The following is a 24863-nucleotide window of genomic DNA, read 5'->3' as shown; positions in this document are numbered from 1 at the left end:
TGAATGACCTGTATGGCGTTTTGTTCGAGCCACACACAGACTATTCAAATATGTTCCTAAGAGTGAAAGATGTTAGAAGTTAAACAAACATCCTTTCGCCGACAGGACAATATATTCAACTCAACTCACCCCGACCGAAAATCAACTTACGATAATAGACGTTTGAGGTGACGTTCATAGATGATTTGCTCGATAATTCGAAGTTCTTCCGATCTTGGTAAACTGTAATTATGCAAATCGTTTTCACCGTACATACTTGCTAAGCCTGCGAATAAACAACACAACCAAACATAAATAAGAATTGAATCCATCAAACCAAGGAAAAAAAAAATGGTTTTCTATATTCTCGATCCAGATTCGATTTTCAAAAAAACAGAACTGACCTAATTTACGTTTATCACGAAATTCCGTCAACACGTCGTTAATTTGGTTGTTGGCCACGTGACGCGCGTGTTGGAACACAAGTCGCAGTTGATCCTCTTTCTCGTATTTATACGACAGCACGTTCTCAATGCCCTGCACGATGTTGTCATCCACGCTCACGCGCAACGGCTAGAAAGAAATGAGAACAAAAATGAAAGGGTTTAAGTGAAAAATTCTGGCAAATCTGATAGTAATAATTGACTTAAACCAACATTTATACAATGATCAAGAATCCTTTACAGTTTATTTGAGCTTGTTCTCATATCAAGTACTATATATCTCTATGAGTGGGTCATCCCTCAGTAGGGAGAGTCTAACAACATTCTAATATTAGTGCTCAGGGGCCAGTTGCTCAAAAGTTGGTTACAGATAACCAGTCGATAGTTGACATAGTGATAATTGAAAGTTCATTGTTACTGCAGTATTTATCAGCCGGTATCTTTAGCCAACTTTTGAGCAACTGGCCCCAGTAGGATAGGCGAAATCCCCAAAGATGGTAAATGATTTATTTGCCCCAGGTGGAGAGGCAATGAGCATGTGGGATACAAAAATCCATACAAAGCAAAACACAGTTTTCAGGTTGACTAGCAAACCCCGCTAGAACTGGAAACCATCAGAATATAGGTTTTCACATTCGTACGTTATGAATAAATACATCAATAGTATAGATTGAATCATACACGTAGTATTTAATTGACATTCATATTAACAATGCGGGATTTTTTTAATAAATAGTGTCACTTCCTGTTATTCAGAGCAGTAGATGCAGGTTGCATTGATACAAACACAGCGAACAGACCGGCATAACATACTGGCGTATATACTTACAGCCTTTTCAGCAAGGAATGTAGAATGAATTTCATAAGCCCATTTTCGCATATCTTTAGCGCTACCTTGTGTATATCCTTCAGTCACTAGATAAAATAGCTGCAAGAGACATACAAAGTAACCATTTAATTCATCATGCTAGAATTTATACTCTATACATTACTTTGTAGGTTGATAAATTTCATTGCTTTTATGCTAGAGGCGAAACATTTCTACGTGCTGTATTCTAATATATATATTCTATTCTTTACTCGCATACAGCATACACTAACTGTCACATTCACGGACCATCCTGATATCTCCGCCTCATTAGGATTCCCTATCGAACAGCTGATCAAAAAATTCACAAGTAAAATGACACACTTACCAATGGCGACGGGTCGCTATTTGATATCATGTAATTGAGGAATACAGTCAGATGTGCTGGTTTATCCTTTAGACTTGCCAGATCATTGAAAGGCTGAGACGATTCATACTGAAAAATACAAAATAAATCTTCAGTCTATTACGCTGTATATGATATGCAAACACAATTAGGAGACATCAGTCATCTTTTGTACAGGCTCCAACAGTTCATAATAAATCTTTTGTCTGAGTACCAAAATCATGTCATACAGCTCAGATGGGACTAGAGTCACGAACTAAAGTATGATTAGTCGCAACAACTAAATTAAAACAACTATTTTCAATGAATAAATCTTTTTAATTAACTTAAATGGCATTAATGGGCCATGCCGGTGTTTGTCGTCAACAAGAATTTCTCTGTTCCGAGAAATGATCGTCAAACGAGAATTAAGATGAAAAGATTGCTAAGAATCGTTACGGAAGATAGAAGAAAAATTTAAACATACCACTTCCTCATCGGCGCTGAACTCATCTTCTTCCATGTTCATAATGTGCTCCGTATGAGCGACCGTGTGAATCTGCGCCGTCTTCAACTGCATCGGTTCCACCGGACCGTGTTCGATAACGGCCGATTTTAAACGAGGCTGAAAGAATTTCATAAGATTTTCACCGTTACTCCACTACAACATCAACTCCTTCGTCGAATGCATATTCGATGCGTTATATAACCAGATTTATATATGTAAGGCAGGTAGAAGCTCCCCACGGCCTTGGCATCGATCACTAAATCTGCCAGTAATTGACTGGCGAATGAACCTGAGGCCATCTGCAATGGATACCTGTTGGTCGACAAATCATTATTTACATAAACACCGAATAATGAAAGCCAGCAGCAGCCAAATCAAGTTCTTCATATTGCAAATCGATTGTTAGACCTAACGCCTCCTTTGATGGCTTATTCAAAATGAAGAACATTATAGACTCTTCGAAAAAAGTTGAATATCTCATTGACAAAAATCGCCTGAATCTGCCAAGCCATTTCATGCATTTATAATCGGAACATGCAAAGCTTAATTTGACATCACAGGAAATTGTGATGTCACAGCCAACTTTCTGGAATGTCTGTAAGGAAATGTCAGACGTAACTTTTCCACAACTTCGACCCCGATGCATGGTGCGAGAATCAGTCGGTTGAATTGAGTCAACAGGTGGCAGACAAGACCTGCTACATCCTCCTCCACAAGAGGTGCTGAACATAATGCGAAAATTGCAATTTTCGAATAGTACTCTACCCTTTCCTCAGGAGTGGATTTAGGGGGTGGTCTCAGGGGTCCGACCCTTGCCTTCCCATTGAGGTTGCCCGCACGCACTTCATCAAAAACATCTAATAACGAGGATGGGACCCCGCTAGTAGCCTATGAAATGGCTGCTTTATCCGAGAAATGCCTCTTCATATCTTTTGGACCCCGACCTTCCAAATTTCCTAGATCCGCCCCTGCCTTTTGCGAATATTCTCCAAATATATGACGCCCAGGAAGTGCATTGAGAAATTCGAGACGATAACTGCCATCTCATTTCAACATACCACTGTGGATACTGTGACTGGTTCGTGTATTTTCGCAACTTCCTCACGGACCTCGGAGGGTTCGACGTATTCGACAATGCCTTGTTGTTGCATAGGTGTGGGTGACGGTATCGGACTGTGCTGCGGCGATTGCGAATCCGACAAACTGCCACTGTCGTACATACTCGTCGGCAGAGACGGCGTCTGTAAAACAAAAACGAAAAAATTCATTCATTCAACTAACCTGACATATATACATACGAAACATGGAAGATGACACACATTCACATTTCATGTCATCCTCCTCCAGTAAAGATTTGGACCCGATGGCACGCCACGGTACGAAACCCTGCCACATGGCACACCACGGTACAAACCCTACCACATGGCACACCACGGCACAAAACCCAGCCACACTAGACCGAATGCACAGGTACATGCGCAGCTTAGAGATGATGCCATTTCTAGAAATCCTGTTTTGTTCTGGCTGGATGTTTCCATTTATAGTTTATCCATGAAATTTGCCTCAGCCATCATACAACAGGCAACTTGATTGGTGCCACGAGTTTCCTTGCGACAAACCTGCGCATGTACCCGCACACCCGGTCTAGCGTCACAGAGTCAGCGACGCCATCAGGTTCGAATCCCTGCCGAAGGAGGTTGTCTCCGTGTCATCGACATCATCTGAGTCGATATCGTAAGCGGAATCCGTACGCATTACGTACCCGAAGACGTTTGAACGAAACGAGCGTAACATCGCCGCGTTTTAATTTCGTTTTAGAAGCCGTCATCACCGACGGCCGCGTCGTCGTTATCGACTCGGCGGCGTTCGCGCCGACGCCGTACGCGCCGCTTTCGCTGTCAGCGGCGGCGTCTATCAATACGACGGGCAGTTGTAATGACATCGTTCGATAATTTCCATATTGTTACAACGATGATGATTACTATTCTAATCTACTCGAGCGATGAGATTTCGTGCTATGATCCACCGTTCTTACCAGTAGTACCACTACTGTTCGACGTACGTACGCGTGAGCGTTAATCCATAGCTGTTAGTGAACGCTAATCGGCGTATAAAATGATGTTACCGACACTATTCCATTGGTTCTAATCAATGTAACACGAATTCACTGTGTTCGATGTCTTCGTCTCACAAGTACAGTTAGGTTATCAAAGCAGAACGGCAAAGGCAAACCGTTTTACTAGTTCATAATAATCCAGTCAAATTACGTATATTCATTGTAAACACAAGGCATTTCATTTGCATATGCATTACCACAGGTTGCATCTGCAGTAAGCTTAACTGCAGTACAAGTAGTACTCGGTCTTTATTCCCCTCAGACGCTTTAGAAACTAGAATTGAAGCCTTATTCATACTAGACAATAATGGTAATAATGCATCGAGATACATTTATGTTTGCAATGAATATAACCAACAGGATTTCTCGATTTTCTTCGTATAGCCCCTGTACCCTAAAATCCTCGATAACATAATACAATTCTTGCTACCCAAACACTGCCTACCGATATACGTAGATAATATATATATATATATGTAATGACATTCGAATGTAATAGCAAACGTAACTTTTCGCAATGAGTTCAGATCATGATTAACAAGCAAAAAATAACAATATACTGCAAGCAATCTCAGAGAAAGAAAATATCTTAATCCACTTAAGCAATCAATATTCCATTCGTGGTATAGGTATCCTAAATGTGCCGAGCTTTCAGGGTATGTAATATTTCCATCGGTAGTAACTACATCTTTCAGCACAATCCCTTCGCACTGCGCGTTATCATCCTCAACTGACTCTCTACGTAGTACACATATTATTACAATATTCCATATTGGCTGTCACACGAGGGAACAATAATACCTGAGAACATCGAGGCCGATATTACAACGACGAGGTTTAGGTTCAACTATCGATAAAACGATCTACTAATATCTAATCCACGCCGCTGCTGCTGCTGCTGTCACCGCGTACATACCAATAAACACTGTTTTATATATATATATATATATATCTATATATAGCGCACGCCACTGTTATAGCTCAACTCACCAAGACAGCGATGAGGCGGTTTTACATTGGAGATTATTGAAAATTCATACAGGGTACCTAATAGCAAGCTTCGTCCATCAGTGTGTTCGTTAGAGCGGATGGAGATTTTTGAACGGTAGATTAGGATTTAACCGGCCGACGACGATGTAGAATCCTAATTCGCTAAAAAGATTCTATAACTTTTATGTTTTTGAGTATGGAACGATTCAATTTCGAACAAAAAATCATCTTTTCCATATGAAAACCTGCTTTTCGACGGTTCACAGTCTGATAATGGGTTTGATCAATTACAATTTTCTTTCTATATTTCACTCTTAATCCGTTCAGTTCGGGCTGGATTGATGAGTCAAATAAACGACTATGGATTGGAGCCTTATTCATTCTCGAGTGGAGTCTTATTAGCAACAGGTAGATTAAGATTTAACCAATGTTGATATAGAATCGGAATTCACTGAAAAGATTCCATAACCTTTGTTTTTTATTTTGCATTTGGAACAATTCAATTTCGAACAATGCACTGGCTGAAATAGATTTAATAAATTCCAATTCTATCCCCCATATTTCACACACTTTCAATCTGTTCACCTTTAGGGCTTTAATTATGAGTCAACTGACTAGCAATATGACTATCACTTCTATATAACACCCCCTCCACACCCCCCAGTTAGAGAAGGCACCGGTCGGTTGTTAAAAAACTGGCCCCTGTAGTTGCGTTTTATCTGGTATTTCATCACACCATCGCAGTCTGACCGTAACCCCCCAGAATAAACAACAAGAGTCCACGTATCATCTACACAGGGCTCTGTGTGTGACGTGACAGACGGCAACACGATACTACAGATTTCCCATAATACAGCAATCATCTTCTCATGAGCCAAACTGTATCTCATCAAAATACACATAGGACCAGATACTGCGACGTCGTCGTCTGCCTAAAAGCTTGATGTCTGCCTAAAAGCTTTGCGGCATATGTCGATATTACACAGGAAAAATCAACCTAGCTTTGTAATAATAAGGAAAGCCTCGCGGCGTTCGATATTTGCTGAAACCGTTCAGAACTCGTATGAAATAATAATTGATACGTCATTCATCTACGAAACAACTGCCTTATTTGCCGGCGACGGTTGGAAAATAGTCTGTCGGCAAAAAAAAACAACTGAAGCTCAGCGAATGCCGTAATACGTATTCAAATGTCGTCTCGGCTGCAAAAAATAATTCAGGCTACTGAAATATATTAATAATCCTCTCATCAAAATTCTAAATTATCCCGAACAATCCTGATATCACCAGGAGGATGGGTTATCAACATTTTTGGAGCACACATAAACAGTGCCCGGGAGCAGACATACACGAATATACCCCTCTTATCACAGTCTACGCTGATCGATATTGCATAACACGCGACCGATATCCCCAGACAGACGCTTATAATAACAACGATAATAATTAAATAGATTTTTTCCAAGGAATTCGACCATCTTGAAATCGAAGCAGCGATATAATCCATATACTTGCGGAGTGACATTTTTTATACATGGATTCACGTAACTGAAAACTTAATTTTTTTCTATTAAAGAACGCTACGACTAAATCACAATATTCGAGTTGCATTTCGAGGGTAAGAGACGAAATCGACTACTTTCAATTTCAACGCCGAAAAGAAAAATAATGTTCCACGTTGAAATAGCCAGGAACCAGGAAGTGCCAGTAGTATCATTCCCTATATACCCGTAAAACACCGGTTCGCATAGACGTAATCCATATGTATGTCTCCGATAGAAAGAGCTACCCCCCACATCTAATAAAACCTGCGCACTAAGGTAATTCCAAATGAATTCTACCATCTGCAGTGTGTCAATATAGAGACGGTCCTTGTGTCGGTGAGGTGAACTCCTTTGCGTGTCTATGAAAACTGAACTGTCACACCTCGGCTAATCCTATACGTGCATAAATATACACAGAAATATATATCCGGCCAATAAAACACATGACGACAGGTCATAAAACGTTAACTTCTAAAGCGACGCGCGTACACATCGTGAAAGGTCATTTCCGAGTTTCCTAGTATTTACCCTCGGACAGCAGGCCGCCCTCGTCCCGAACGGAATCAAAGACCACATTGAGCGAAGCCGGAGCGTAGTATTAACCGGAGCATAGTAGTTTATGCCGGAGTAGCGGCGGCGTCGAAGCGCGGTTAAATATTGAATCTTATGATTTATTAAAAGCGCACGGCACTTATCTCACGAGCAGAACGTCGAGAGCTACGAATCGACTGAAACCGATACTCAATAGCAGTCGCTGCCGTCGCGTTTAAACGATCGACGTGTCGACGATGACACTATTGGAATGTCGTCATCATCATCGGTGGCGGCTTCACAAATTTTCAACAGTCATTAAGACAACGGAAGAGCTACCGATGAACCCTTGACTGTGACATGTTCCAATGAGAACTGTTACGCCCATAAATCATTTTCACAATGTGAATTTCATTTCAAAACGTCGTCGAGCCCCGTAATATCCATTCCTAACAGATTACTGGAGCAGAACGATACCACGAAACTTGCAGTCACTTTTTCGATTCATTTAACATAATGACAAACGAGTAACATATATTTTTCTTATTTCGAGTTGTTAACCTGTATATGCGTGTATGACCAAACTAGTTCTACCTATTAGTTTTCTAAGCTTTTTTTTCACATTTCGTGACATTCTCTTTACTAGGAAGCTATCTTGAGGAACAATCTAGATGAAATACTGAGCAGTAAGTCAATTGACCGTTAGAAAGCTCTGTTGCAAATTCGGCGTGGCCGCAAATGCATTATTCCATTTCATTTCGTCGCCATATAACCAAAACAAGTACAGTACAACATTTTGTTACCTAATCAAATTCAGCAGGACACAGTGAAATGAACCGTCGAGCGCTTTCTACCGAATATCTAGGCAAACAAGGCACCATTACTTAGCAATACGCAGTTGTTATGTCAATAGAAAATTCCTTTCTGACCCTCGCAGCGCTCATTTAGTCGAGACCAACGCAAGGCTAATGGTGACCAATGCAAAGCTCTTAATTACGAGTAATATCCCACACGTATCCTATTATTCAAAGGCGTCAATATATGTGCGTGACTAGTTCAAGGGAAACAGTGACATTATTCATCCACAGCATGAATTTTTCAACATGGACATGAGGCGATTTTTCCTATCGTTTTCCATCAAACTGGAAACCAACTTTAAGTAATTGACCAAAACGACTTATTCAGAATTAGCAATCTATTTTTACTCTATCTGGAAATTATTCGCTAGCTGCGATCGGACGAGCACTTTAAGCCCAGGCTAAATTTGGCCTTGCCAAATTAGGCCCGACCAAAAACATCGCACCAGGCCCGTTCCAAATTTCAGCATGGGTCAAATCATTGCTTATATATAATGCAACTGGTTCTGCACTCTCTAATTGGGTACGAGCCAAATTTGACTCGTGCCTGAGGACTGATCCGTAAGATTGCCACTTTAGTCAAATTCGAAGGACGTTTCGTGAGACTGAGGCTCTTAACTGTCTAAATTTAGCTTTCAAACAAGATCGCAGATCAAGTGCTGCTTGTCTCATATTATCAGTCGTCTGATTGATGGCTGTTTTGATGATCGATTCACTGCTGAGTTTAACTCGTGACAATAGACAATCTATATATATATATATATATATATATATATATATATATATATATATATATATATATATATATATATATATATATATATATATATATATATATATATATATATATATATATATATATATATATATATATATATATATATATATATATATATATATATATATATATATATATATATATATATATATATATATATATATATATATATATATATATATATATATATATATATATATATATATATATATATATATATATATATATATATATATATATATATATATATATATATATATATATATATATATATATATATATATATATATATATATATATATTGTGTGGCCTAGTTTACACACAATACCAACAAAAACAATAATCTTTTCAAAATCTATGTTTTCTTATTCACAAAATGAAGCAGGTTCAATCCAGATATAAGCCGGGATCACATAAGCCTTTGTAGCACGTACCAAATCAGGCCCGGAACAACGCACGGATTCCAAATGGGCCGATCCCTGTTTGACCCGGGTCAAATTTAGCCTGAACCAAATGTCGGACCAGGCTCCGGGTTTTAAGTCGAATTAAGACGCATATCCAAGCCAATCTGATCAAAGTCAAGTCAGAGGAAACAACCAGAAATATTACTACTTTGCTGATGAATCATCAGCTAAACAATGACTTACTGAGATCCCCTATCTATAGAAGCAAACAGATTGATCAATGTAATTGTTACTATTTTTAGGGTCAATGCAGATATTTATACATCTTATACGTAATTGCTAAGGGTTACTGTCAATTCTTGGAAATGTACGATCTGATTGAATAAATGGGGGTTTCCCCACCGAGGTGAAACCTGTAGTAATTATAGCTGCAAAGCAGCGATAACGGGTTTTCTGCATTAATGATCATCTGTTGTCCAATCATAGTCCTAAGCCTCATCCTGTAAATTTAGAATTGAATCGGTGGTGCCATCTGTTCATGCACTGCCACCAATTCACGCAGTGGTGGACTAATATTAGCATTGGTATAGATCAAGCGCTTTTTTTATATCTATATATATTTGCAATTTATATCTTTCAGGGCCCAGTTTCATGAAAAGTTTAAGCCTAAAACGGTTAAGTTTGAATTGTTGTCCTCATTGAAAACATGAAGTAACCATTGGCAATTACACCAAAAATTTGAGTATAACTTTTTTGTGAAACCGAGCCCAGGGCTTCGTATTATGATTGTCATATAACCAGTTATAGATTAATACATTTTGTGCGTTGATAATCAAATAAATCAAATCAAATCTAATAGCATCATGGCACTAGTAGTGGTGATTGGTGATCCCCCGAATGGTGTCGACCAAACAAATGGCTAATGCTTCATTAGACACTATTTTGTGACGTTTAACAACGCAAAGCTATTTTATGGTGACAATTCGTAAAAAATCCCATGCAGTAACCTTACATCATTCATGTCTGAATGTCTTCGGAAAGTTTTTAGCCTTCAAAAACAGGTAAGACTGCGATATTACACTTTCATTACGTAGAATGTGAAATGAGATTTTTGTAAAGTCTAAGGAATTACAATATTGGTTTTATGTCAAATGATCAGAAAAGGAATTACATCATGGGTTTTATGTAAAATGATCAGAAAAGGAATTACATCATGGGTTTTATGTCAAATGATCAGAAAAGGAATTACATCATGGGTTTTCTGTCAAATGATCAGAAAAGGAATTACAATATGGGTTTTCCGTCGAATGATCTGAAAACCCTAATAATGCGCGATGACATCAAAGACAACTACTAGATAGTAAAATGTCATAAACATCATTACCGAAGTTCTGTATTATACCATAAAATCATTACTAGAACCGTAAAATTCATACCACATCATTACGGTTTTTTGAGTGGACCAATATGATATCACGTCATCACGCGTACGGAGATTTTACGACTATGGCCAAGTACCGTGTTTCTTTGAGATAACTGAATATTAGTAATCACTACTTCTCAATTCCGAGCAATGCCATTAAACTCAAGACGTAAACAATAACGATGAACAATGCGTCAAACATGCCATGCACGAAATTTCAATTTCTATCTATCATATTCTGTCTCTCCGACTATCGCATCGACTAAATTGATATAGACGCATTTTTAATCTCTTAAACCACTGGGCACAGCTTATTCGGGCATCTCTTTTTTTTCTCTTCGAGAGAAACAGGCAGAGAAGAAACACTGCCACCATGTCCCAGGGATTGATAAGATCAGTATGCGAAACAGGGGTGGATCCAGCCGGGGAATATGTCTATATTCCTAAAAATTATTTCTCAATGATATGTCAGTGGCGAAGCTTATTCTCAAAAATATCTTAATCACATATTTCTGACTATATTCTGGAATACAGTGGAATATAGCTTGGATCCTTTTCTGTGAAAAGCCGACATCTTGTGCCACAGCCTTCTAGTCTATTAATTTTGGTTTAACAACGCTTGATGTTAGTAAAAGGAAAACGAAAAACTTAGAAATTTGCGAAAGCAATGAATTAACGTTACTTATTAATGAAAACAAACGTGTACAGTATCACATCAAATATTTCTATCTAATCAAAACGTGAATGTTGAGTTTGTTTCATACCTTGAAAAACTGGTAGTGCAGAAAGTTAAATTTCTGAAATGTAACAAGTAACGCACAAAATTGTGTGATTACAAACAGCATTCGTCAATAGAAAGCAAAAGTGCTGTGGGGTCTCAGATTGAAATAATCTTCAAGTTTAGTCAGTAGTGTGATGTACTAATGCAACAATACGAAAAATGGAATCTTCAACACACAAAAATGCAGATTGAAAAAAAAAAAATTTCGATAATAGATAGTCCCAAAAAATGAAGATGAAGAAGTCAATTTTACAGAATATTCTTTAGCTTTGTCTGGATTCATATCAATCCTGAGTTTATCTACCAGTGTATAAGCCTATCAAATTGGTTTCAGCATAGCTGAAAACAATGACGGTCACGTAACCTAATTCAAATTCAGCGGAAGTAAATGAAAAACCAACAACAACCCTGGTGGTTTTATTTATAGATTTTCCGCTGGTTTCCTGATGATGATGTAACAACAATAGACGTATTCGTGTACAGTACATCCCGACAGGGGCGGAACCTTTCATAATCATATAGAGCAGTACATTTTTTTATATACAATTCTAACTGGGTCAGTCATTGAATAATAGGTTTACTAACGGTCTGCGTTTGACAGGAATAGAGCTACGATCAATCGCTTCAGCTCACCATGTCATCGTGTCAAAATTAAGACGCATCTACATATATCACTGAGAAAATATTTTCGCAACTGCTACGATCATTCCAACTCAGAAGTATCAATTTCAAAACCAGGGCGCCAGTTTTACAGACTGGTATTGATTTTAACCCCGGGGGGGGGGGGGGGTAACTCATTTGAAAATGAATCGGGTTAGCCTGCTGGCTTAATTCGATATCAGTCTGTAAAACCGTCCCCAGGAGTTTAAAGCATAGGGATGATTTCTGCAGTTACCATGTATACGCATGTTTTCATCAATTAAATTTCAATGATGTCATGACATAATATATAATTTGCGTTGCTTATCAGGGGCAGATCCACATGGAAGCACGTGTGCCAGTCACTATTTTTCAATGCCCTTTAGAAAAATACAATGGCAACATTTTTCAGGGCACTTTTTCCACCCGAAGACAATAGTCTGCAACGAATGATGTAGTTTATATTCTCTTAAATGCCTATAATTTCAAAATTTTTCAGACCCTTTTTGTGGTTAAGTGGATTCTTAACTTGTCCTTTTTCAGCATATTTGTCATAATCATTTCTTCGTGCTCCTGTCAAAGTCTGTCCCTGGATTCACCCGTGCTGATCAGATTTGATGATATTGTGAATGTAGGTGCATGTTAATTTTTCATTCAATATGACCTTCCCATTTGTATTGTATTTTGTATTCATGTTTATTAAAAACGAACAGAACAAAAACATGATGTTACGATGTGGTCGACTGTGTTTAACGAATGCACAGTACAGTATAGAAAAACATTAATAAACGGCACTGATTGCTGAGCAAAACTCTTAAATCCCTTACGGTATTTATTATGACTGCACAATTCAGGTATGATTTTTATATGCATTAACCAGGAATTTGAAATATGCAATTGAAATGCTTGTTAGGTATATAGGCGACATCGACACAATCTATGAGCGGGTCAATTAAGGCTAGGTATAAATAGTGCGGAGGCCAACCGGGGACACATTATTCACGAACTATTCGTTAAAATCATAGACGATTTAATTCTATTCATACTGCGCGCGATTCGCATGAATTTAACTTTTCTCTCATCGAAAATAGCGCAAATTCTTTGAATATCTGGCGTTATGTGGAATAGAATCCTACATTCTTTTGGTACAGCTTTTTTGCATTGTTGCCCCACAATTTATATATATAAATATATGTATATACATATGTATATAGGCATCTAAAAAACTGGCTTATGAATAGAAAGCCATCAACTCGTATTCTTTTTGACAGTCACTAAATAATTATTGGCTACTGTTGGGCAATCAAATTGATTTGACTCTGTTAAATTAAACCCACAGCTCTAGAGCTCTTTGGGTATAGAAAACAAAATACAGTAAACCTCGCCTAACTCGGACAAACTGGACCGTTGAATCGGTGCGAAGCTAGAGACTCAAAACAAGCTTATATCGCTATTAAATGTATTTGTGTTTGGCAGCCCTTGTTCAACATGCGTAAGGGGAACAAAGGGTAATATCACTTGGAAAACCTTTCAAATTCGGCGGAAAGTGAAAAGTTTTCCTTCGTTAACCGGGTACTCACTCGACTTTTCTCCGATTCGGTACGTTTGATATTGGTGAGGTGCGGACAGGAGTCGGAGCCGGATAACGTACGATGGTGTTTCTGCTGCGATCCGACGTCCGACACGGACCGAGGTATCGCTCTGTTGTGTTCACCGCCATCATTATCCATTAACGTATCGGGCATCGACCCAGTTTTCTTGTGACGCGGACCGTCTGGTAACTGTAAAAGAAGAAATAGACGCGTTGAATAGACGACTTCTACAGTGTTTACCTTCATCCTCCCCCCATCGGCAGGGATTCGAACCTGATGGCATCACTAGGCTCAGCCTCTGCGCTAAACCCTGACACACTATACCGGGTGCACAGCTACATGCGCAACTATCTAAACTAGCTAAAATAAAACATGATTTTTGAGTGGCTAACAATGACATCATCTAAGCTGCTCATGTACCTGCGCACTTGGTCTAGTGTGGCCGAGTTTCGTACCGTGGCGAGCTTGGATGCCGCCAGGTTCGAATCCCTGCCGGGGAGGATGGTATAGTCTATAGGAAGAACATTCTCTATTGACATATTCTTTCATTCCACATGAACATCATTTCAACTGATAAAGAAATACATTTCTAAAACCAAGGATTGAACATTTTGGCAGAAAGGAGAAGGATCGTGGATAACTGACTGATAACTAACGGGTAAACGGTAACCATGATTCAAAAATTCACGTTAAAAATTTCAAACCTAAAATCTAAGATTATGGGAATCATTCGCACACGTTTTGTGATCGAAGTTAACGAACCTAATTGAAACTTAAAGGCAATAAACTCGTTGAACATGAATGGGTGTCGTCAAATTGTCGAATACATGCAAAATATGAAATATGTATCACACCATTCGATATAAGTCAATAATAATAATACCATAAGTGTTGTGGGTGTACAAAATAAACAATGTCCACAATGGCCTATACTAGTTTCATCTCAAGGTCGAACGAGCCGGGAGGTAAGTGACCCGCTTTTCGTGGGCAGAAAACAACAAAATGAAAGCGAAATCTTTACTCGCTACTTGCGCTCGGCAAAAACGAATTATAGCCATTGAAATATTCATAACCCTCTGATTGTAGGGTTTGTGCCTTGTCAATATTGACACGAGCTGGATGTGGCCGTGTTTATAATGACAGCTTGTTATAACGATGTACGGAGCGATGATAACCACGCGATAAGACTTAACAGGGACACACCGACGTGACCCCCGCGGGTTGGCGCTCCATTCGATGCATGGTTGATGGAAACATGGACTCTACACGATGGAATAGTGTACTCCGTCCGTTAATATCTGAGAAATAATGGCCATCGCTAATGCTATTAGCGGACAGCATAAATAGGCTAGCTGACATTGTTTCTTAATCCCTATTATATGCAAGAGCCATTTTCAGTGACTGTTCAAACACAACAAACTACAACTACAGTTTTAAATATTCAATACATGGCTCCTATTATATATGTTAATTTGGTAGTTTGCCAGGGTCGGCAGAAATCTCAGTCTATTGGCCAGCCGTACACCCACTGGGCGATCTTATAGACTCGTTGAATAAGAACAATAGCAGTCAATGACCACCAGTTGATTTCATATTCATGTTACTTACTACCCTAAATAAACATACTTTATTAACACTTCAAGTGCATTACACGCAATATTGTCTGATGACAAAGTCTAATCTAGCCGACTGAAGTATACCAGGCGACAATACAAAAATTAAAGCAAAATTTCAGCCTTTTTCATGAATTCCTTTTAGAGCTTGATATTAGGCTAATGATTAGCAAAAAACAGCATATCTCAAACTCTCCCATTGTTCTCATGTGTACATTTTTATAACAACAAGTCCTCGGGCATCGATAAAAAGTGCTTTTTTCAGAATAGAATCGTTACCTAACCCCCCCCCCCCTATTCTGCTTACTCCAGCCGCCCTTACCCTTCTGGTTTAGCCAAGATATACACCAGAGTAAGTTAGCAAACTTTTCATTCCTAGATATGTATCATCAGTCTGATCAATCCTTGTCATACAAGAAAATAAGTGGCGGTAGACACAAGTTTTTTTATAAAGTGGACCATTTATCATCTAACTTAAAAAGCAGCTTTTCAGTACATCAAAAGCGTATGAAATTCGATCTAAACAGTTGAAAAGCTGGGCGTTTTTTTCATCATAAAAAAATGGTCACATTGTGTCTATGGCCAAAACAGAGTACATTGCACCCAACAACGGCAAAGAAGATAAGAAAACATTGACTTAACCTCAAACCGTCAGAGAGTAGGTCAGGTAAATTTGTCTGATCACATTTAAATAAATTCAAGTAAGTTTATATTTCCCTGTTGTGTTGGCGGTCTTGATGCTCTTGTCGTTTAGTTCAAACACATTCTATGTGTATAGAAGCAAATTGCTCTTTATCGGCTACAAAATATCGCGGAAAAAATTCACTTTTAATAGGTCACTTCGAAAACAGATCAAACTAATATCGTACCTTATCATGAAATATTCCCAGGCCTATTTTAAACCTATCGATGAAATTGTGATGTTCCGTCATAGTGTTAACTCCTGATAGTTCATTCTTCCGATGATAAGACTGCGCTTTAGAAAATGTTTTTTTTTTCACAACTGTGACAGAACAGGATGTTACAACTTTAAATAGTCCAACCTATATAATATTTACAGTGTTGGTACCGTTTGTTGACACTAGACGTCGTTATCTCATGACACAATGGTTTTCGCCGCACACCATCGGGCGGACGGACTGTTGAATTACACAATAATTACATTAATCCAAGTCAAGACAACAGGAATTCCTGTCTGAACGCGGTCTAATAAGCATTTCAATCTAAATTAGCGTACATAATCAGGGTGCCGTGGCCACTTCTATTCGACTTTCTTTTTCCCTGACTTGTCCCTGACATGCACGTTTTCACTGACAGCGATCTAGCACTTAACAAATTTCCCTGACTTTTCCTAGATTCTTAGCTTCTTCTATAAAATTCCCTATTTTAAAGCAAAGAAAATTTCCTGAATTTTCCCTGATTTAGTGTGGCCACCCTGATAATGATTTGTAGTTACGTAACTTTCAGAAGGCAACTTTTTATCAATCTATAGACATCTTGTATTCAGTGAATGGCTGGAATGACTCAGTATTCAAAAGTGCACAATTTTGTCGAAAAAAAAATTTGAAATGTCCTTTTCTAATTTAATTTGCCGGTAAAGAATCGCTAAGACCCTCAGGGGCCAGTTACATAGTCACAGCTTAGACTTAAGACCAAACTAAGACCGACTTAGCTCTATAGCAAATTTAACAACTTTAGACGGTTCTTAAGATCTAAGACCACTCTTGGACTAAATTCATGACTGTGAAAACAGCGCCAGATCTTGCCACTTGGCTTGAAAAGTTGAATCTAACTTCAAATAGCAGAATGGTAGCTTACCCACGAGACCGGATCGTCTCCGGGACCTGGTAGATCTCCGGGCGTAGAATCATGACCAGATGACATATCCACTCCTTCGTCTAAACTACTGTCCATCGGTATATTATAACTATGACCCACGTCGTGCGGACTCTGAACTGGCGTCGTAGAACTCTGGAAAAGAGAACAAACGGAATGCAGCATCGACGGATAAATTGAGCTTTATGATACTGAAAAAATATCAAAGATTTGGGAAGAATAAAGGAACCCACAAAATTTTTGCCAAGAAAGATTCAAGAAAACCGAATCAAAGTAACTTCATCAGCATTCCTTAACTTCAGTCTTTTCCAGCTTTTTAATCTATTTTTTCATTTGCAATCACTAGCCTGTGATCTTACTCGTGGAAGGGACTCCGAAGGGAAAAAAATTGACGAACGGATGAAAAGGGACTTAATCGATCCGTGTACAGCTGAACATCGAGAGAGTATACCGTACATGCGATGCGGGCATGCTAGTAAGATCAGCAGCAGCTGGAAAGTGTTTCAAAACACTGAAAATTGCTTTTATTTGCACGGGGCGGGGGGGGGGGGGGTCTGCAAGTGTACATTCTAAAGCTGCCTGATAGAAATTTGTGTGGATGGCGGGAAGTGTACGCCGTGTGCAAGTGCAGTGCAATGTGAAATTACCTGTCTTAGCGAGATAAACTGGGAGCCGTCTTCATTAGCAGAAACAATCTGTCGGATAATAGAGAGAGAGAAAGATGGGAAGATAGCGTTAGTGCTCGAGCTTAAATCATTCATGCATAGTGAACAATGAATACAAAACATTTTATGTTTATATATACAGTAGAACCATGTACAATGAACATCAAGACACAGGGGCTAGTTTTATAGTCAAGACTGACTTAGTTCTATAGCCAATCTAAAAACATAAGACCGGTCTTACGATATGAGACCACTTTTGGACTTCAGCCGTGACTGTGCAACCAGCCCCCGGGTCTTAAGACTGATATCTCTAATAACTGGATGCCAGGGGTCCGAAAAACCAATACAATAGCAGGATTCTAACTAAATCTCTAGGCCTTCGTGACACTTCGTTTGAAATGAATGAATTATTTCATTCATAACAAAACATTCAATTAATTGTTTTCATCGTAACAAAGTTCTACGTTATACATTGTCGTTGTCGTCAAATGTGCCAAAAAATTTCTTCGCAATTAATCATCCATGATTAGAATGATCGAGAGTATTCATACTATAATACATAGTGATCTATATGAATTGATAGTGTCGTGCAAGGGCATTAGATGCCACATAAGGTTTTTTCAATCGCTTTCTTTTTTTGATGTCTGCATTTTGACCAAAAACGGCAAACAAATAAACGCTAAAAAGGAGCAATAAATTAATCAACTGATAAAACGACGGGAACTAAGAATGCATTAAAACCAGCAATTTATCAATATGTAGACCCTTCCAGAAGAGACAGCTACCTCCATAAATCTATCTGTACAGGGTCCCTACAGATTGGTCATTCCTGGTGGTATAGGGAGTTTTCAAGGAGAAAATTTCACAATTCAAGGAAGCACCATCCTCCCTCTGCAGGGACTCGAACCTGATGGCATCGCTCCACTCAGCCACGGCACGAACCCCTGCATCAGTAGACCGGATGCGCAGGTACATGCGCAGCTTTCCGAACGAAAACTGGCGGCACCAATCAGATTGCTCGTTGAGGCAAATTTCAAGGAAGAACTATAAATGGGAAAACCCGGCTAAAATAAAACGGGATTTCTGATTGGCTAAAAATCACATCACCTGAATTGCGCATGTATCTGCGCACACGGACGATTATGGCAGGGTTTCGTGCCGTGGCAATCTCGATGCCATCAGGTTCGAATCCCTGCCGGGGGAGGATGGGAAGCGCCTACATGACTATTATATCCCATTTACAGTAGACTCCACCCAACATCAGTACTGTTTATCTCGGTAAAGCGTTAATGCGTTGGTTTTATAACCTAGCATTCTAACTCGGTAACAGCCTAATAGGGTTACAAAACTACTGATTTAGGCGTAGTCTTATGTACAACTTCTAAAGTATCTAATTGCCTATTTCTCAAATTAAAAGGAGTTTCAAGCACCTTCAAAAACATTTTCCACTTGGAAATCTTTAAGGAATCAAGGAGTCGTAGGGACCTTCAGGATTTATCGAGGCAGCTTGTCGATTTAAGATAGGATTACACAGCCAAAGAGCTCACTAGAAGCAGTACAAAAACTTCGGCTCATTCTAAAAAGTGAATAAGAACGTCCTAAAAAGTATAATAAAACGAAAAAAATTTGATGTCATTAGGAGGTTGAACAAAACGCAAGACACTGTGCATGTGCTCCAACGAACAGCAATTGATTTTTAAATGTGTGCAAATTCCAATTCAATTTCCAATAAGTTAAAATCATTATGCGCGGTTTCAAAAACCTATAATTAGTCAATAGTTGTTTCATTCTTAAAACTCATCTCCTGTGCATTTTAGTCATCTGCAAGGGTTAATTTCAAGGGTTTGTGTTACTTTTCTAGTGCAGGAAACTCAAAAAATCCCCTCAAACACACATTTCATTTTGGAAGCACCTTCACTTCGTAGAACAATTATGTCATCGAAAAACTGTAATAATTTTTCAGCTATCAATCAGCACCAACATGTGTCATAGTTTGAGTTATTGTCTGCGTAATTTAGACACGCTGTAGCACTACAAAATATTCTCTTTTCTCGTATATTTCGAAACTCACATCATCGTCAATCGCGTCAATTTGTATTACCGACAGCATTGCCAACGCAGATGCAGACGATTCTATCGAAGTTGCTTGATCGTTTGCGGCGCTCGGCGCGGCGCGCAACACGAAAAATATAATTCGTTGTCATAACGACTATCATAGAAAAACAATATGCACATCGGCAGATGATCGATAGCCGATAAAAAAGTTTCTCCGTGTATAGCGCCCGGGTTTTTTTCCGAAGCGCACGCATACACATCATCGCGGGGAGCGTGTCGATTTGAGGTGACAATAAATCAAGATATATGAAAACGATCGGAGACTAAAATATTAGTAGAATAGATGGTTGGACACAGTTCCACTTAGCTGAGAGTTAACTTTTCCAGTTGAAAGATAGGATGGCCACTTTTCACCGATTTAAGAGAGTTTTCCCTGATTTTTCCATGCTATGACAAAAAATTCCCTGAGTAAATCCCGAGGTATTCCTTGGTTTTAGAATGTAACAATTTATTCATTTTTATAAATGACATATTGATGTGTGAAATGTGTGGTCAATAACATCCAAATTCCCTGGGGCCGGTTTTATAGACTGATATAACCTTTAACCTTGGGGCTAACTCAATTGATAATGCATTGTGTTAGCCCCTGGGTTTAAGGTAATACCAGTCCATAAAACCTGCCCCCGAGTTTGCAGGTTTTTGCGCAAAACTTGTCATACTCTGAATTTCAGAGATTTTTTCTAGATTTTTCTGATCCCGACTTTTCCAGGTCAGTGGCCACCCTGAACGATTAGTACATTTTCAAACGTGGAATGGGTCCCGATTATTATCTCTTCATAAAAAAACTCTTATACATGAACATATCACGTTTTTTAATACAGGACAAGATCATTCCGCTGAAGAATAGATAATTCGCGGATGAAGTAAAGCGCTTAAAAAAAACGAAAAGATTTGAAAAATACTAAACTACATATAAGACCACAGATTATGAAGAGTAAACAATGCGAAGTCTATCATTACAAATCGAACAAACTGGCGATATTGATTAATGTTCTCAGGCTGGGTATGGTCATCGAACATTTTGTTTGTTCGTTAGTGAACTATAAGTAAACGAACAATAATCACAACGATACTGATTGGAATTTGAGAATTCTAGAGACTCGGGTAGGTGAAAGCCAGGATTTGCCATTACTAAATCTTTTAGGAAGATTTTTTGTAAGGACAGATCCATTGAGATAGAGTTCAGGGATTGCCTGTAAATCGCGGAATTCGCCAGATACTATTCTCGACGGAAGGGTTGGTTATCACCGCTAGAGAGGGCGGAGGAGGACGAGAGACACGATAGATTTCGACGAGGAGGGACGGTCGACGTAGACAGGACATATACCTCACGAGTACACAGGAGATATCGTTCAGAACGATCACAGCTTATCACACCAGGTGGCGGTGCTGGAGTAGCGGAACAAATCGTAACCTGAAACCATACAGCGAGAAAAATAACCATGCGTTATGAATGTGAGAAGCGTTTCAGTAGTTAACAGCTCAATTTCACCTGCCACAGTGTTGCTAATCTCATATTTGCACCTAATTATACAGTCATATCCCAGCTACGGCCCACTTATGATTTTTTGATGCGTCTTTACAAGACATTTTCTAATAGTTCTTGGCATTGTGAAGAAGTTGTGAAGAAGTTTGGCATTTTATCATGTAAAATGTACATCAGATCACAATAGCATTACTTTCATTTTTAAGATCCTTTACTTCTTCAATTTCTTTTTTCTAAATTTCATCCTGAACCGTTTGTGGTAAGAGTAAAACTAAAAAACAATCCCTGGCAGGTGAGCATGAACAACACAAGAACAAGAAAATCTCATTCACTGATAGTGAGACATAATCATACAGAAATATTTTCATAATTCCTATCAAAAGGAACCATTCATAAAGTACATATGCCCGCCAATTGGAAGAGAAGGCCGACAATGATGTAGAAGCAGTGATCTTCATAGGCCTATGCTGGAATTCTATAGGGACTGCATTCATTGTTGTCAAGTGTATGACATCGTAGCTGCGGTAGTAGCAAGGCTTTCGATCCCCCCCAAAAATTAAAGAAAATTTGAGCTTCATTTTGGTTAATCACTTACTTTTCACATAAGCTCGATTTATTGCAAAACATTGATATCCACTCTGTTAGGGGCAGAAGATATCTTAGGGGTGGCTGATTTTCAGAGAGTGGATGGGAAAATGGGAAGGGTGGCCACCACTCTAAAACCTGTTGCGGAGAACACTGAAAATATCTACCAGTGTTTGTATATATCGTAGAGACAATAAGGTAAGAGACTGGTGCATACATACTTTACAAATGGTTCCAAAACATGGGTGAACTCGATGAACGGGTAACACAACGACATAGGTACATACACATACATCATGTAAGCAGAGGGGTATACGAAAGTTCATGCTACAGTAACATTTAATACATCAAAATATCCATATCACAAATTCTTCCGCCTCTAATCGCACATCTTATCGACCCATCCAAAAAAGATACATTGATAACTCCCCCTGTGAAATGAAATCATCTTATGGGGTACCGGCAACGCTAGTGTGGCAAGTGGAATTCCACCGTAATCCCCTAGGTTTGCTAGTCTACAGTACGACGTTGACGCTGGATATCTTCTCAAACTCAATTAAAATCTAACAATAATTTCTCAAAGCCTATGCATGATGTATGAAAATCGTAGCAAATATGAACTCTAAAGACTTATTCAGAATTTATTTCGAAGCGTGATTTGCCCAATTTTTGGATTGGAAGAGGGAAAATTGAGATCAAAGTTACTTGAAAATGAACAAATTTTGATCAAGTGCATCTGATATCTCAGTGGCGCCATCTGACGGGATAGCTGGTGTGCCAGTTCCCTATTGGCACCAAAAATTCACTGAAATTCACCAGTCAGAAAACGAGGGCCATGGTAATCTATAAGTGAAGCAATTAGCCTAATATGAATTGTAATGTCGGTGTGGGGATTTTAAGGGGGCAGCCATCTTTTGAGGAGGGCATGGGGTCTATAACATTCATGGTTGTACAACATAATCAAACTGGAATCCTTATTCTGGGTTAAGAAACCTATAGCCTTTACCCATTTTTTCATTGTAACATATTTTTATTATTTCAAGACGCCCACGGCACCAGAATTTGTCTAATTGAGCATTTTTTTTCAATTCATATTACATTTCATTGTTATCACAGAGAAATGTGTCTGGTTCCATGGCGACAACATTTTCGCACCACAGCACTCTTAGGCAAATCAAAATATCTTTCATGTGTCAATTAAGCGGCTAAATGAGGCTAATTCACTTTTCCGCAGTATCAGAAATATTTCACGCAGGTCTTAGCAGAGTCGCATGGAGTGCCATCTATCTCATAGTTTAAACATCAATATAGACAAAATAGGTGTAACCTAACAAAGCGTAATTATTACTGTATATCTCAGTTAACTAGCACACAATATATTCGAAAGCGGGTTCGATTTTCGGCGAAGGAAACATGTGCCGGCTTAATATCTATCAAGGGAAGAAAGCTAAGATCTGCGCATGAATTATTCGATATTTCAGTCGAACAAATGAGGGTATATGGACTGCCGGCAGAGTTCAAAAACTAAGAAAAATTGTTATCCAGGGCGTTATTTGTAGCAGATGAACTTCTATAATCCTAAGTCGAACACGGTATATACCGGTATTAGGCGGCTATAAGGGATACTTCGAGTAGATGATGATATTGTCGCAAATTGGTTAGACTTTTCTGCTAATGTTAATCAATTCACTGCACAGTGAAAATCAGTGCCCGCATATACGTTATTATATTGTGCAGATGTTCGTCTCGGTTTATGTATGCGGATATAAAAGCGGATCGATGAACTATACCTTCAGTCCGGAACCGGAAGGCGAAGGCGGGACGACGACAAAATCAAATGTCAGCTAAACGAAAACACCAAACATTTCAAAATCGGTAGTAAATAGTAAACCTTAATTCACCGACGCGATGGCTGAAAGACGAACTGCTCGGCGGTATAAAATTCAACGCAAAGCCTTGCGTAAAAAACCCTATACAAATATGTACTCCTCTCACCTCTTTATTTCCGGCGCCGTAGAACCCGGCGCGATGATCCGGAGACACCGGCGAATCCTGCGCGGCGCTCTGTAACTGCGCCTCTAAGATTTTCAGACGTTTTTCGTGGTCGCTTAGTCGAGCCATCAGTTTGTCGCTGGGGTTTCGTTGACTGTCTCGTTTCACTTTCTGTAACGCAAGAAATAGAGAAGCAAATAAGAGCACGTTCAAATTGTAGCAACTCGCGACCACCACCCCTGTTCGAATGTTCACGCACACCGCCGTCTGAACTCTTGACGATCATTTTCTAAAAGTGAAGTGATAAAATGACTAAGCCATAGGCAACAACGGTTCTCAGGCTCAGGCTCCAATCTGGAACTCTGAAATTCCCATGCGTCAGTTCCCATTGCATTTTGGATATGTTGCATCTAGGACCAATAGCTAAATTCATTTAAGATAACTTTTTGAATTTCGACCCCGTTCTTAAGTTATGACATAATCCTCAAGGTCATGTCACTGAAAAACAGCGTTTTAATGCCTAGTTCTGCTGCTAGGTGGCACACTGGGGCCATTCTCTGAACTTATTAACATTGTACTCAAGTTTCATCAAGATCGACCCACTATTAACGAAGCTAAGTAGATGAAAGACAGACCAGGTGGACAGTACGAAATAAGGGTCTCGTAATGGAAGTCCGAGAACCAAAAGTCTGGGACAGGTTGTATAGACTGGTATTAAGTTTTAACACAGGGGCCAGTTTAATAAACCGGTGTTACCTAGCTCAATCGGCAATGAATTGAGTTAAACCCTGGG

The 24863-nt window shown here is 39.0% G+C and overlaps 1 protein-coding gene across 1 annotated transcript in view; it reads right to left on the bottom strand.

Annotated features, from left to right (window-relative positions):
* Positions 1-24863, bottom strand: part of LOC141907713 (rho guanine nucleotide exchange factor 11-like) — a 73475-nt gene that overhangs the window by 22436 nt on the left and 26176 nt on the right. Inside the window, exons 8-18 of the mRNA XM_074797451.1 lie at positions 24074-24241; positions 21335-21421; positions 17875-17922; positions 17210-17362; positions 13767-13967; positions 3182-3364; positions 2103-2240; positions 1619-1726; positions 1252-1350; positions 384-552; positions 151-265 (exon numbers count right to left, since the gene is read on the bottom strand). Of these exons, the coding sequence (XP_074653552.1) occupies positions 151-265; positions 384-552; positions 1252-1350; positions 1619-1726; positions 2103-2240; positions 3182-3364; positions 13767-13967; positions 17210-17362; positions 17875-17922; positions 21335-21421; positions 24074-24241 (1469 nt within the window). The remainder of the gene's footprint in view (positions 1-150; positions 266-383; positions 553-1251; positions 1351-1618; positions 1727-2102; positions 2241-3181; positions 3365-13766; positions 13968-17209; positions 17363-17874; positions 17923-21334; positions 21422-24073; positions 24242-24863) is intronic.

This window comes from Tubulanus polymorphus, chromosome 6, assembly GCF_964204645.1.
Source record: "Tubulanus polymorphus chromosome 6, tnTubPoly1.2, whole genome shotgun sequence".
In the NCBI taxonomy this organism is placed as follows: Eukaryota; Metazoa; Nemertea; class Palaeonemertea; order Tubulaniformes; family Tubulanidae; genus Tubulanus; species Tubulanus polymorphus.
This window is presented reverse-complemented; position numbering and strand designations above follow the sequence as displayed.